The sequence below is a fragment of the Phaethon aethereus genome (assembly GCF_964289735.1).
Source record: "Phaethon aethereus genome assembly, chromosome: 30".
Taxonomy (NCBI): domain Eukaryota; kingdom Metazoa; phylum Chordata; class Aves; order Phaethontiformes; family Phaethontidae; genus Phaethon; species Phaethon aethereus.
Genome location: NC_138606.1, coordinates 1,403,318 through 1,418,456, shown reverse-complemented (window position 1 = coordinate 1,418,456; position 15,139 = coordinate 1,403,318). Strand labels below are relative to the sequence as shown.

Sequence of the window (15,139 nt, the reverse complement as noted above, 5' to 3'; positions counted from 1 at the left end):
CAAAGACTCGGCCGTCCTGGCCCACCTGCTGCGGCGGCTGCGGCGCGCGCACGGCTGCCGCCTGGCCCTGCTGTCGGTGGACGAGGGCATCGCCGGCTACCGGGAGGCGGCGCTGGGCGCGGTGCGGCGCGGCCGGGGGGGGCTGCCCTTGCTGGTGGTCTCCCACCGGCAGCTTTTCGGCTGGAGCGTGGACGAGGTGGCGGCCGGGCTGGGGGGCGGCAGCCGCTGCACCTTCTGCGGCGTCTTGCGCCGGCAGGCGCTGGAGAGGGGGGCCGGTGCCTGGGGGTCGACTGGATCGCTACTGGTGAGGGGGGGGGGGGGGCTGGGGGGCACTGGGAGGTGATGGGAGGGGACTGGGGGGCACTGGGAGGTGATGGGAGGGGGCTGGGGGGCACTGGGAGGTGATGGGAGGGGGCTGGGGGGCACTGGGAGGCGATGGGAAGGGACTGGGGGGCACTGGGAGGTGATGGTAAGGGACTGGGAGGTGATGGAGGGGACTGGGGTCACTGGGAGGGGGCTGGGGGGCACTGGGAGGCGATGGGAGGGCACTGGGAGGTGATGGGAGGGCACTGGGGGGCACTGGGAGGGGCTGGGGGGCACTGGGAGGTGATGGGAGGGGGCTGGGGGGTACTGGGAGGCGATGGGAAGGGACTGGGGGGCACTGGGAGGTGATGGTAAGGGACTGGGAGGTGATGGGAGGGACTGGGGTCACTGGGAGGGGTTGGGGGGCACTGGGAGGCGATGGGAGGGCACTGGGAGGTGATGGGAGGGCACTGGGGGGCACTGGGAGGGGCTGGGGGCACTGGGAGGTGATGGGAGGGAGCTGGGGGCACTGGGAGGTGATGGGAAGGGACTGGGAGGTGATGGGAGGGGGCTGGGGGGCACTGGGAGGCAATGGGAAGGGACTGGGGGGCACTGGGAGGCGATGGGAGGGGACTGGGAGGTGATGGGAGGGGACTGGGGGGCACTGGGAGGGGGCTGGGGGGCACTGGGAGGTGATGGGAGGGCACTGGGGGGCACTGGGAGGGGGCTGGGGGGCACTGGGAGGTGATGGGAGGGCACTGGGGGGCACTGGGAGGGGACTGGGGGGCACTGGGAGGTGATGGAGGGGGCTGGGGGGCACTGGGAGGTGATGGGAAGGGACTGGGGGGTGATGGGAGGGGACTGGGGGTCACTGGGAGGGGGCTGGGGGGCACTGGGAGGTGATGGGAGGGGGCTGGGGGGCACTGGGAGGTGATGGGAGGGGACTGGGGGTCACTGGGAGGGGGCTGGGGGGCACTGGGAGGTGATGGGAGGGGGCTGGGGGCACTGGGAGGTGATGGGAGAGGACTGGGGGGCACTGGGAGGCAATGGGAAGGGACTGGGGGGCACTGGGAGGTGATGGTAAGGGACTGGGAGGTGATGGGAGGGGCTGGGGGGCACTGGGAGGCGATGGGAGGGCACTGGGAGGCGATGGGAGGGCACTGGGAGGTGATGGGAGGGGACTGGGAGGTGATGGGAGGGGACTGGGGGGCACTGGGAGGGGGCTGGGGGGCACTGGGAGGTGATGGGAAGGGACTGGGGGGCACTGGGAGGCGATGGGAGGGGACTGGGAGGTGATGGGAGGGGGCTGGGGTGCACTGGGAGGGGACTGGGGGGCACTGGGAGGGACTGGGGGGCACTGGGAGGGGGCTGGGAGGGTGGTGGCCAACCCCGCGCCCACCCCCCGCCCCCCAGGTCACAACGCTGATGACATCGCCGAGACGGTGCTGATGAACTTCCTGCGCGGGGACGCGCGGCTGCGGCGCGCGGCCGCCGAGGCCACCGGGGCGGCCAGCGGGGCCACCGCGAGCCCCCCAAACACCCCCGAGAGCTCTGCGGCCACCGGAACCCCCGCGGAGGCCACCACGAGCTCCACGCAGGTTCCTGCGGGCTCTGTGGCCACCACCAACCCCATGGAGACCACCACGAGCTCTGTGGCTACCACAAAGCCCACAGAGACCACCACAAGCTCTGTGACCACCACCAGCGCCACAGAGGCCACCATGAAGTCCATGGAGACCACCACCAACCCCATGGAGACCACCATGAAGGCCACAGAGACCCCCACGAGCACTGTGGCCACCACAAAGCCCACAGAGACCACCACGAGCTCTGTGGCCACCACGAAGCCCATGGAGACCACCACAAGCTCTGTGGCCACCACGAAGCCCATGGAGACCACCGTGAGCTCTGTGGCCACCACGAAGCCCATGGAGACCACCACGAGCTCTGTGGCCACCACCAACCCCACGGAGACCACCACGGAGACCACCGTGAGCTCTGTGGCCACCACGAAGCCCATGGAGACCACCACGAGCTCTGTGGCCACCACCAACCCCACGGAGACCACCACGGAGACCACCGTGAGCTCAGTGGCCACCATGAAGTCCATGGAGACCACCACCAACCCCATGGAGACCACCACGAGCTCTGCGGCCTCCACCAACCCCACGGAGGCCACCACCAACCCAATGAAGCTCTCTCTGGCCACCGGGAGGATCCCGAAGGCCACCGCCGGGCGCCCCGAGGCCGCCGAGGGCCGGCGGGTCCCGCGGCCACCGGCGGGCGGCCCGTGGCCGGCGGTGCCGCGCTGCAAGCCGCTGCGCCACGCCTACGAGAAGGAGATCGTCCTCTACGCCCACTTCGAAGGGCTGGACTACGTCAGCGCCGAGTGCGTCTACGCGCCCCACGCCTACCGCGGCCACGCCCGGGCCCTCCTCAAAGACTTGGAAGCCACCCGACCCAGCACGGTGGCCGCTTTGGGTCACTCGGGTCGACGGCTAGCGGTGGCGGCCGAGGTGGCCACCAAGACGTTGGGGGCGTGCGGGCGGTGCGGCTTCGCCGCTAGCCAACCGCTCTGCAAGGCGTGCGTTCTCCTGGCTTCCCTGGAGCGGGGGCTACCGCGGTTGGGGTTGGGCAAGCGGTCGGTGGAGTTGGCCAGCGGCGCCGGTGGCTACTGGGATGGCGGCCACGAGGATGGCGGCCACGAGGATGGTGGCCACGAAGATGGCGGTGACTGGGATGGTGGCCACAACGATGGTGGCCACGAGGATGGCGGTGACTGGGATGGTGGCCACAACGATGGTGGCCACGAGGATGGCGGTGACTGGGATGGTGGCCATGAGGATGGTGGCCACTGGGATGGTGGCCACGAGGATGGTGGCCACTGGGATGGTGGCCATGGGGATGGTGGTCACGAAGGTAGTGGCCATAGGGCTGGTGGCCATGGGGTTTGTTGTCTTGGGGCTGGTGGCCACGGGGCTGGTGGCCACGGGGTTTGTAGCTGCGGGGCTGGTGGCCGTGGGGCTGGTGGCCACGGGGCTGGCGGGGCTGGTGGCCGTGGGGCTGGTGACCATGGGGTTTGTAGCCACCAGGCTGGTGGCCACGGGGCTGGTGACCATGGGGTTTGTAGCCACCGGGCCGGTAGCCACGGGGTTTGTTGTCGTGGGGCTGGTGGCCACGGGGCCGATAGCCGTGGCAGTGGTGGCCACGCGGCTGGTAGCCCCGGGGCTGGTGGCCGCGGGGGCAGGCGGGGCGGGGGCCGGGCGGGGGGGCAGGTGGAGGTGGTGGCCAGCGGGGGCCGGGCGCTGCGGCGGCGGCTGCCGGGGCTCGGCCGCGTGCGGGGGGCTCTCAACATCTGGGACTTCTAAGGGGGGGGCGCTTGGGGGTCCCGGGGGGCAGTTGGGGGTCCCGGGGGGGCGCTGGGGGGGGCCCTGGGGGCAGTTGTGGGGCGTGGGGGGCACTTGGGGGGCAGTTGGAGGGACTTGGGGGGGGGGGCTCTGGGGCAAGAGGGGGCTGTAGGACCCTGGGGAGGAGTAGGCGGGGCCTTGGGGTTGGGGGCGGGGCCTGTGGGCCCACCTCCTGCTGGTTCTGAGATACGCCCCCCCGTGGCCACGCCCCCACTGTGTGGTGATTGGGTGTGGTGGCAACCGATGTCCTCGGTGGCCCCGCCCCAGAGGGGGGCTGCCCGCCTGTTATGCAAATGAGTTGGGGTGTGGCTATGTAAATGAGATGCCTGCGTGTTAATGGCAATAAAGGGCAAATTAAATGATCAGGTTATGCAAATGAGACGCGTTTCTGGGCGGGGCGACTATGCAAAACAGCAGGGAAGCTTCTGCTGCCCCGCATTAATTATGCAAATTATGATCGCCCGTAAGGGGCGTGGCCATGCAAATTAAAGACGGGGAAGCGGGTGCCCCTTATGCAAATGAGACACCCGACAGGGGCGTGGCCATGCAAATAGGGCGACCACGTTGGTGGGGTCGACAGGCGGGGAGACCCATGCCCGAGGAGGGGCGGGGCCGGGTATGCAAATGAGAAGAAACCCGGGGCGGGGCCCCGCATGCAAATGAGGAGAGCGCCCGGCGGCGAGGCGCGGGCCGCGCGCGCGCAGCAGGGGGGCGGGGCGCCCCACGCTAATGCAGCGATCGCGCCGGATTGGCGGCAAGGCCGCCGCCCCGCCCTCGGCGTGACGTCACTTCCGGCGCGCCGGCAGGAGGAAGATGTCGGGGCTGCGGGTGGAGCTGGGCCCCGCCAAGGAGCCGCTGGGGCTCGTGCGGGGCCTCCAGTGGGTGCGTGGCGCTGGGGGCACTGGGGGGCACTGGGAGGGACTGGAGTGCACTGGGAGGTGACTGGGGGGCACTGGGAGGGATGGGGGGGGCACTGGGAGGGACTGGAGGGAGTATTGGAGGCTACTGGGAGGGACTGGAGTGCACTGGGAGGGACGGGGGGGCACTGGGAGGGGACTGGGATTGAGTGGAGGGCACTGGGAGGGACTGGAGGAGGCACTGGAGGCTACTGGGAATAGACGGGGTACTGGGCGTTACTGGGAGGGACTGGAGGGCACTGGGAGGGACTGGAGGGGGTACTGGGGGTTACTGGGAGGGACTGGAGAGCACTGGGAGGGACGAGGGGGCACTGGGAGGGACTGGAGGGGGTACTGGGGGTTACTGGGAGGGACTGGAGAGTACTGGGAGGGACGGGGGGGCACTGGGAGGGACTGGAGGGGGTATTGGAGGCTACTGGGAGGGACTGGAGTGCACTGGGAGGGGACTGGGAGGGAGTGGAGGGCACTGGGAGGGACTGGAGGGGTTACTGGAGGCTACTGGGAATAGACGGGGTACTGGGGGTAACTGGGAGGGACTGGAGAGCACTGGGAGGAACGGGGGGGGCACTGGGTGTTACTGGGAGGGACTGGAGAGCACTGGGAGGAACGGGGGGGGCACTGGGAGGGCCTGGAGGGGGTACTGGGTGTTACTGGGAGGGACTGGAGAGCACTGGGAGGGACGGGGGGGGCACTGGGAGGGACTGGAGGGGGCACTGGAGGCTACTGGGAATAGACGGGGTACTGGGGGTAACTGGGAGGGACTGGAGAGCACTGGGAGGAACGGGGGGGGCACTGGGAGGGACTGGAGGGAGTATTAGGGGCTACTGGGAGGGACTGGAGAGCACTGGGAGGAACGGGGGGGGCACTGGGAGGGACTGGAGGGAGTATTGGAGGCTACTGGGAGGGACTGGAGAGCACTGGGAGGAACAGGGGGGGCACTGGGAGGGCCTGGAGGGGGTACTGGGTGTTACTGGGAGGGACTGGAGAGCACTGGGAGGAACGGGGGGAGCACTGGGAGGAACGGGGGGGGCACTGGGAGGGACTGGAGGGGGTACTGGGGCTTACTGGGAGGGACTGGAGAGCACTGGGAGGGACGGGGGGGCACTGGGAGGGACTGGAGGGGGTATTGGAGGCTACTGGGAGGGACTGGAGTGCACTGGGAGGGGACTGGGAGGGAGTGGAGGGCACTGGGAGGGACTGGAGGGGTTACTGGAGGCTACTGGGAATAGACGGGGTACTGGGGGTAACTGGGAGGGACTGGAGAGCACTAGGAGGAACGGGGGGGCACTGGGAGGGACTGGAGGGAGTATTAGAGGCTACTGGGAGGGACTGGAGTGCACTGGGAGGGACGGGGGCGCACTGGGAGGGACTGGAGGGAGTATTGGAGGCTACTGGGAGGGACTGGAGTGCACTGGGAGGAACGGGGGGGGCACTGGGAGGGCCTGGAGGGGGTACTGGGTGTTACTGGGAGGGACTGGAGAGCACTGGGAGGAACGGGGGGGCACTGGGAGGGACTGGAGGGGGTACTGGGGCTTACTGGGAGGGACTGGAGAGCACTGGGAGGGACGGGGGGGCACTGGGAGGGACTGGTGGGGGTATTGGAGGCTACTGGGAGGGACTGGAGTGCACTGGGAGGGGACTGGGAGGGAGTGGAGGGCACTGGGAGGGACTGGAGGGGTTACTGGAGGCTACTGGGAATAGACGGGGTACTGGGGGTAACTGGGAGGGACTGGAGAGCACTGGGAGGAATGGGGGGGGCACTGGGAGGGACTGGAGGGAGTATTGGAGGCTACTGGGAGGGACTGGAGTGCACTGGGAGGAACGGGGGGGGCACTGGGAGGGCCTGGAGGGGGTACTGGGTGTTACTGGGAGGGACTGGAGAGCACTGGGAGGAACGGGGGGGCACTGGGAGGGACTGGAGGGGGTACTGGGGCTTACTGGGAGGGACTGGAGAGCACTGGGAGGGACGGGGGGGCACTGGGAGGGACTGGTGGGGGTATTGGAGGCTACTGGGAGGGACTGGAGTGCACTGGGAGGGGACTGGGAGGGAGTGGAGGGCACTGGGAGGGACTGGAGGGGTTACTGGAGGCTACTGGGAATAGACGGGGTACTGGGGGTAACTGGGAGGGACTGGAGAGCACTGGGAGGAATGGGGGGGGCACTGGGAGGGACTGGAGGGAGTATTAGAGGCTACTGGGAGGGACTGGAGTGCACTGGGAGGGACGGGGGGGCACTGGGAGGGACTGGAGGGAGTATTGGAGGCTACTGGGAGGGACTGGAGTGCACTGGGAGGGACGGGGGGGCACTGGGAGGGACTGGAGGGAGTATTGGAGGCTACTGGGAGGGACTGGAGTGCACTGGGAGGGACGGGGGGGCACTGGGAGGGGACTGGGATGGACTGGAGTGCACTGGGAGGACTGGACAGGGCACTGGAGGCTACTGGGAAAGACGGGGAGTACTGGGAGGGACTGGAGGGTACTCGGAAGGGCTGGGGATGCTGGGGGGGACTGGAGGGCACTGGGGGTAACTGGGAGGGCTGGGGGGGTTACTGGGAGGGTGTAGGGGAGGACTGGGCAGCTACTGGGGGTTACTGGGAGGAACTGGGAGGTTCCTGGGAAGGGCTGGAAGGTGCTGGGGGGGATTGGGAGGAACTGGGGGCTTACTGGGAGGGACTGGAGGCCACTGGGAAGGTACTGGGAGTTGCTGGGGGCTTACTGGGTGGGACTGGAAGGCACTGGGGGTTACTGGGAGGGATTGGAAGGCACTGGGAGCGTATTGGAGGTTACTGGGTGGGACTGGAGGGCACTGGGAAGGAACTGGGGGTTACTGGGAGGGACTTGAAGGCACTGGGGGAGGCTGGTGGGGCACTGGGAGTTACTGGGAGTGCGGGGGGGGGCTGGGAGCGGGACTGGGAGCGCTGGGGGGTTACTGGGAGGGACTGGGAGCCGTCCTGGGGTCATGATTAAGTTCAGGCTCAATTAAAGTGAAATTTCTGTAATAAAAAAACAAACTCAGAATTTAATCTGAAAGCATAAAGGAAATTAAGTAACTAAAATTTTACAATTTTAAATTAAAATTTTAAAAAATTAGATATAAAAATTGAGTTTAAAAAGTAAATTGAAAAATTAAAATGTAAAAATTAAGTTAAAACACATAAATGAGGCAAATTAATTCAAAAAATTAAAAATCAGATTGAAATTAAACTGGAAATTCAAACCTGAATGAAAAATTAAATATTAACATTTAAAAAAAGTTAGAAAAGGAGAGTTTAACTTAAGTTGGTTATAAAATAAAAGTAATTAAATTAATTTTCCAAAAACTGTAGCCGGGGGTTGAGGGTTGCTACCAACATTTCCCATTTCTGTTTTTTTTTGCCCCAAAATTTCAAATTTTTTGGCTGGTTTTGGGTTAGTTTTGTGGCAAATCATTATTTTCTATTTGGTGAAAATCCTTTTTATCCAATAATTTAAATTTAAAAAAAAATTTTAATTTCAAAATCTAAAGATTGCATAAAGTTTAAAATGTGGGAACTTAAGTGAATTTAAATTCTTATTAAAATAGAGTTAATTAACTTAATTTTCCTAATGGGGCGTTAATGGCTCCTCCAAACACCCAATTTCTGACTCTTTGTCCCCCAATAATTCCAATTTTTAGGTGGGTTGGGGTTTTTTTTTCCTTTCATTGCATGAAAATTTCTTTTTTCCAGCAGTTTAGGTTGGAAAACTTAAAATTTTTTAAAACTTTTAAATTTAAAATTAAGATTTAAAACAATTTGTCTCTGTTTTTGCCCAATAATTTAAATTTTTGGTCTTGGGGGGGGCCTAATAAATTTGTGGGGGGTAGTTTTAAGGGTGAAAAATCCTCTTTTTTCTCTTTTTCCAGCAGGTTTTTTTTCTATTTTTGTTTTTAGGAAAATTTAAATTTAAAAATCCTAAATTTAGCGATTTAAATTAAAAATAAGATTCTCTGTTTTTTTTCTACTCAATAATTCAAATTATTTTCAGATTGGGGGAAGAGGCTAGTAAACTTGTGGGGGTGTTTTTGGGTGTAAAAATTCCTTTTTTCCCCCCCTTTTCCAGCAGTTTTTTTTCTGTTTTTCTCTTCAGGAAAATTTAAAACATGGGAAAAAAAAATTAAAAGTTAAATTAAAAAAGATCTTTCCTGATTTTTCTTTTTTTACCCAATAATTTAAATTTCTAGGTTTTTGGTTTTTAGCTAATAAATTTGTCAGGCTATTTTTGGGCATAAAAATTCCATTTTTTTTTTTCCAGTTGACTTTTTCAATTTTTACCTTTAGAAAAATATAAAAAGAAAAAGTTGTAAATTTAAAAATTAAAATTAAATAAGTTTTTTCCTGATTTTTTTTTTTAACCCAATAATCCAAATTTTTAGGTTTTTGTTTTGTGTTTTTTAGGTAATAAATTTGTGGGGGGTATTTTTGGGCATAAAAATTCTGCTTTTTTCTTTTTCCAGCCAATTTTTTCCCATATTTTTCTTCAGAAAAATTTAAAACTGAAAAACTGTAAATTTAAAAATTAAAATTTAAAGCCTTTTCCTGAGTTTTTTTACCCAATAATTAAAATTTTTAGGTTTTTGTTTTGCTGTACAACTAATACATTTGTGGGGGTATTTTGGGGCATAAAAATTCCTTTTTTTCCCCTTTTCCAGCTGCTTTTTTTCCATTTTTCATCTCAGGAAAATTTAAAATTAAAAAACCATAAATTTAAAAATTAAAATTTTAAAAAAGCCCTTTCTTGCCTTTTTTTTTACCCAAAAACTCAAATTTTTAGGTGCTTTTTTGTTCGTTTTTCAGGTAGAAAATTTGGGGGGGTGTTTTTTGGGGTGAAAAACCCTTTTTTTCCCTTTTTCCCGCAGTTTTTCTCCATTTTCGCCTTCGCCACCTGCGGGGGTTATGGCGGCGCCGTCACCTTCCGGGTCAGCTGCGACGGCCAATCCAACACCACCGTCACCGCCCCCTTCGCCTACCCCTTCCGGTGAGGCCCCGCCCCCCGTCCTCAATGCTGATTGGCCCGGGGGAGGTTGGGAGGCGGGAGGGGGCGGAGCCTCGTGGGTGCAGCCTCGGTGCATCCAGTTGGTGGGAAGGCGGGGTGAGAAGAACTGGCATGTGGGAGGGGCCATCTGGTTGGCCAATCGGCTCTTGTCAGGGGCGGGCAGGGGGAGCTGGAGCAGCCAATGGGATCGCCTGGGGCTCCGAGTGAGAGAGGAGAAGCGGTAGTGGTCAGCGGGGGTTGTACGACCGGCCAATCAGCAGCTGCGGGATGTGGCCAGCGGAGGTCTGGGAAGGGTTGGGAGGTGGCTGGATGTCTGAGGAGGTCCCAGAAGGTCCCTCAGACGCGGTTGGGGAGGAGGAGAAGCAGCAGTTGGGTGGGGGAGCCGTTAGGGTGGCCCACCAGCACCTCTAGAACATGGGTGGTGGCCAGCGGAGGTCTGGGAAGGGTTGGGAGGTGGCTGAAGGTCTGAGAAGGTCCATGTAGGTCCCTCAGATGTGGTCAGGGAGGAGGAGAAGCAACAGTTGGGCTGGGGAGCCGTAGGGTGGTCAACCAGCACCTCTAGAAGTCGGGTGATGGCCAGCGGAGAGTTGGGAGGTGGCTGAACGTCCCAGAAGGTTCCTCAGAGCGGTTGGGGAGGAGAGAAGAAGCGGCAGTTGGGTGGGGGAGCCATAGGGTGGCCCACCAGCACCTCTAGAACATGGGTGGTGGCCAGCGGAGGTCTGGGAAGGGTTGGGAGGTGGCTGAAGGTCTGAGAAGGTCCATGTAGGTCCCTCAGATGTGGTCAGGGAGGAGGAGAAGCAACAGTTGGGCTGGGGAGCCGTAGGGTGGTCAACCAGCACCTCTAGAAGTCGGGTGATGGCCAGCGGAGAGTTGGGAGGTGGCTGAACGTCCCAGAAGGTTCCTCAGAGCGGTTGGGGAGGAGAGAAGAAGCGGCAGTTGGGTGGGGGAGCCATAGGGTGGCCCACCAGCACCTCTAGGACATGGGTGGTGGCCAGCGGAGGTCTGGGAAGGGGTGGCAGGAGGCTGAAGGTCCCGGAAGATTTGAGAAGATCCAAGAAGGTCCTTCAGATGTGGTCGGGGAGGAGAGAAGAAGCAGCAGTTGGGTTTGGGAGCTGCATGGTGGCCATTGAGCACCTCTAGAACATGGGTGGTGGCCAACGGAGGTCTGGGAAGGGTTGGGAGGTGGTTGAGGGTTCAGGAGGGGACGAGAAGATCTTCTCCCACCCAAACGATGAAGAGGAGGGAGGCGGTAGTTGGGTGCGGGCGCCGTAGGGTTGGCCAACACGCGTCTGGTTGAGAAACGGGAGGGGTTGGGCAGGGTGTGGGGGGCGCGGGTGGGAGAGGAGCCACCGTCCCGGCCTCCCCCAGGTTGAACCACGCCACCTTCACACCCTCGTTGACCAACCTCTGCAACAAGACGTGGCCGGCGGACATCCACCTGGTCGGGGACTTCTCCTCCTCGGCCCAGTTCTTCGTCACGGTGGCCGTCTTCGCCTTCCTCTACAGCATGGCCGCCCTCGCTGTCTACTTGGGCTACCTCCACCTCTACCGGGGGGCGGGCGGGAAGCTGCCCCTGGTGGTGAGTCCATCTTGGTTTTCTTCATCTAGCCATCCACCCTGGTCTTCCTCATCCATCCATTCACCCTGGTCTTCTTCCTCCATCCATCCATCCTGGTCTTTTTCCTCCATTCATCCATCCTGGTCCTCATCTATCCATCCTGGTGTTTCTCCATCCGTGCATCCTGGTCGTCTTCATCCATCCATCCATCCTGGTCGTCTTCCATCCATCCATCCATCCTCGTCTTCCTTCTCCATCTATCCGTCCTGCTGTCCATCCATCCATCCATCCATCCTGGTTTTCTTTCTCCATCCATCCTGGTCTTCTTCCTCCATCCATCCATCCTGCTGTCCATCCATCCATCCATCCTGCTGTCCATCCATCCATCCATCCTGCTGTCCATCCATCCATCCATCCTGCTGTCCATCCATCCATCCATTCTGGTCTTCTTCGTCCATCCATCCATCCTGGTCTCTATCCATCCATCCATCCATCCTGGTCTTCCTCCTCCATCCATCCATCCTGCTGTCCATCCGTCCGTCCTGCTGTCCATCCATCCGTCCGTCCGTCCTGCTGTCCATCCATCCGTCCGTCCGTCCTGCTGTCCATCCATCCATCCGTCCGTCCTGCTGTCCATCCATCCATCCGTCCTGCTGTCCATCCATCCATCCATCCTGGTCTTCTTCCTCCATCCATCCATTCTGGTCTTCTTCGTCCATCCATCCATCCTGGTCTCTATCCATCCATCCATCCATCCTGGTCTTCCTCCTCCATCCATCCATCCTGCTGTCCATCCGTCCGTCCTGCTGTCCATCCATCCGTCCGTCCGTCCTGCTGTCCATCCATCCATCCGTCCGTCCTGCTGTCCATCCATCCATCCGTCCGTCCTGCTGTCCATCCATCCGTCCGTCCTGCTGTCCATCCATCCATCCTGGTCTTCTTTCTCCATCCATCCATTCTGGTCTTCTTCCTCCATCCATCCATCCTGGTCTTCATCCAGCCATCCATCCATCCTGCTGTCCATCCATCCATCCATCCATCCTGGTTTTCTTTCTCCATCCATCCTGGTCTTCTTCCATCCATCCATCTATCCTCATCTTCCTCCTCCACCCACCCATCCACCCATCCATCCATCCATCCATCCTGGTCTTCCTTCTCCATCCATCCATCCTGGTCTCCATCCATCCATCCATCCATCCATCCTGGTCTTCTTCCTCCATCCATCCATGTCTTCCTCCACCCATCTCCTGCCCTGCGGTTGGGTGAAGACCCCTTTGGTTGACCCACCGTAACAGCTTGTGGCTCGTCTATGAGGTGGCCGCACGGCTCGGACTACAACTCCCATGAGCCTTTGCGCTCTGCGCCATGTCGTGGGGCGTGGTGGGAGTCGTAGTCTTGGCCCTCCCGTGTCTAGATGTGGGGTGGGGGTGGAGGGGGGGAGGATTTGGGGGGGCGGGGGGACATTTTGGGGGGTCAATAACCCCCCTCTGAACTTCTCTCCTCCTGCTGCCACGGACAGGACACGGGGTAAGTGTCCCACCCCCTTTTTTGGGGGGGGCCTCTCCCCACCCCAAGTTGCCGATACCCCATTTCCCCCCCCCCCCCAGAATCACACGGGGGTGGGAGGGGGGCAGGGAACAGCCCTGGGTGCAAGAATTGGGGTTCACCCCCTCCCAGCGTGGGGAAAGGGGGGTGAGGTCCCCCCAAACCTTCCCAAACCCAAGATTTTGGGGGTCCCCCCTCCAGCCCCTGAAGGATTATGGGGGTGTCACCTGCCTCCCCAGGTTTTGGGCCCCCCCCATCTGTGGGATTTGGGGTACCCCCAGGTTTTGGGGTCCCCCACGATTGTCCTCTCCAGGCCCCAGGTTTTGGGATGTCCCCCCCAGGTTTTGGGGTCCACGCAAGTCTGTGGGATGTGGGTTCCTCCATGGTCTTCTCCAGCCCCCAGGTTTTGGGGTGTGTCCCCCCCAGGTTTTGGGGTGTCCCTGCCAGGTTTTGGGGTCCCCCCAGGTCTGTGAGACATGTGGGCCACCACGATTGTCCTCTCCAGCCCCCAGTTTTTGGGGTATCCCCCCAGGTTTTGGGGTCCCCCAGGTCTGTGGGACGTGGGCCACCACGATTGTCCTCTCCAGCCCCCAGGTTTTGGGGTGTCCCTGCCAGGTTTTGGGTGTCCCCCAAGGTTTTGGGGTCCCCCATGATTGTCCTCTCCAGCCCACAGGTTTTGGGGTGTCCCCCCAGGTTTTGGGGTGTCCCTGCTAGGATTTTGGGGTTTCCCTGCCAGGTTTTGGGGTCCCCCCAGGTCTGTGGGTCATGTGGGCCACCACGATTGTCCTCTCCAGCCCCCAGGTTTTGGGTGTCCCCCCAGGTTTTGGAGTCCCCCCAGCTCCCAAACCACCCGTGCCCTGTGTGTCCCCCCCCCTCATTTTTGGGGTCCCCCTGACCCCTCCCCGCCTTGCGCACGCGTGTGTGTCCCCCTCCAGGACTTCTTGGCCACCGTGGCTTTCTCCTTCCTGTGGCTGGTGAGCTCCTCGGCGTGGGCCAAGGCCCTCGCCGACGTCAAGACCTCGACGGCCGCCCCCCTGCCCAACTGCCACCCCCCCGCCGTCACCTGCGTCCCGGGGGGCGTCACCCCCATGGGGTCCCTCAACGTCTCCGTGGTGGGTCCCCGAGTCGGGCGTCGGGACCTTGAGGGAGGAGTTGAGGAACCTCTTGGAGGTTCACCGCGGGCGGTGGCGGGTGGGGGGAAGCTGAGGTGGATTTGGGGGGGCGGGGCTCGGTGAGGTGGGAGGGCGGGGCTCGGTGACGCGGGGGGCGCCGAGGCGGGGTTTGGCGTTGGGGATTTTTGGGGTGGTTTCTCCCATCTTCTCGTCCCACCTCCCAGGTCTTCGGCTTCCTCAACTTGGTGCTCTGGGCCGGAAGCTCTTGGTTCGTCTACAAGGAGACCAACTTCCACCGCCCGGCGCCGCCGCCGCCGCCGCCCCCCGCCGCCGCCGTCGTGCCGGCCGCCATGATGTAACCCCCTCCCGCCCCCGGCTCTCCGGCGCGCGTCCCCCGTCGTCGTCCCCCCTCCCAACCTTCTCCTCCCCGCCGGTTGTCACCGGCGCCGTCTTGAGTCTTCCGGGGAGACGCCACCGGATTCGGGGGTTTTTTTTGGTTGGTGGTTTCTTGGGGTGGGGGGTTGGGTTTTTTTGGGGGTGTTTTGGGTTTTTTTGGGGGTGTTGCTAAATTTGGAGCGTTTGGGGCGGGGTTTTTTAAGCTTGGTTTAGTGCCGCAGGGGACGCGAGCCGCCCGGCGCAAGGCGCCGGTGAGGCCGAGGGAGGGAGAAGGTCAAAGCGTTCTTCAGGGCGGGGTCAGGCGCGGCCCGGCCGCGGCCGCCACGCGGGTTGGGTGCTGGGTGGGGGCCCCGCCGGCAGAGCGGCGTCCGCCCCTCGGCACGGGCACGGCTGGGCGGCGTTGGCTTGGCCTCCTCCCGGGCGCGGATCGGCCGCGCTTGGAGCGCAGCGAGGTGGGTACGGGAGGGATGAGGTCAGAACGACCTTGACCCGTCTCAGCCGAGTCCTTCTCCGGCCTCTTCGTGCTGCGTGGGGATTGGTCGGGTCGGTCTTGACCTGGGTCGACCCTCGATTGGGGTTGGTCTTGACTCGTCGTCTTCTCCCGGACCTCCGTTGACCGGCGGTGGTCGCGTGGTGGTCCAGACCTGGGCTTAGTGACCGGTGCTGGGCTTGGACAAGGCCTGGATTGGCCCCTTCCGGTTGGCCTCTGGGTGACGATTGGTCAAGTTGGTCTTGACTTGGGTCAACCGTTGTTTGAGTCGGAGCAGAGTGGGCTTGGCCTTGACCGTTGGTGGTTGCTTGGGCCAGACCTGGGCTTGGGCATCAGTGGTGGGGTTGGACCAGGCCTGGATTGGCCAATCGCCATTGGCCTGGGTAGGGCCTGACTCAA

The 15,139-nt window shown here is 61.0% G+C and overlaps 2 protein-coding genes across 2 annotated transcripts in view; both read left to right on the top strand.

Moving 5' to 3' along the window:
* The window catches only part of LOC309414632 (uncharacterized protein), a gene marked incomplete at both ends in the record, with an annotated part of 51,206 nt that extends 47,535 nt beyond the window's left edge, over window positions 1-3,671 (top strand). Inside the window, 5 exon segments of the mRNA XM_082011987.1 lie at window positions 6-275; window positions 278-304; window positions 1,717-3,222; window positions 3,305-3,519; window positions 3,579-3,671. Of these exon segments, the coding sequence (XP_081868113.1) occupies window positions 6-275; window positions 278-304; window positions 1,717-3,222; window positions 3,305-3,519; window positions 3,579-3,671 (2,111 nt within the window).
* An 852-nt stretch (window positions 3,672-4,523) lies between these two features.
* LOC309414657 (synaptophysin-like protein 1) lies at window positions 4,524-14,277 on the top strand (the record flags this gene model as incomplete). Its single annotated transcript, XM_082012015.1, has 5 exons — window positions 4,524-4,592; window positions 9,503-9,621; window positions 11,008-11,218; window positions 13,678-13,854; window positions 14,079-14,277. 5 exons carry the CDS (start codon window positions 4,524-4,526, stop codon window positions 14,211-14,213), a joined length of 711 nt encoding a protein of 236 aa, XP_081868141.1. The 3' UTR covers window positions 14,214-14,277.
* Window positions 14,278-15,139: the final 862 nt, after the last annotated feature.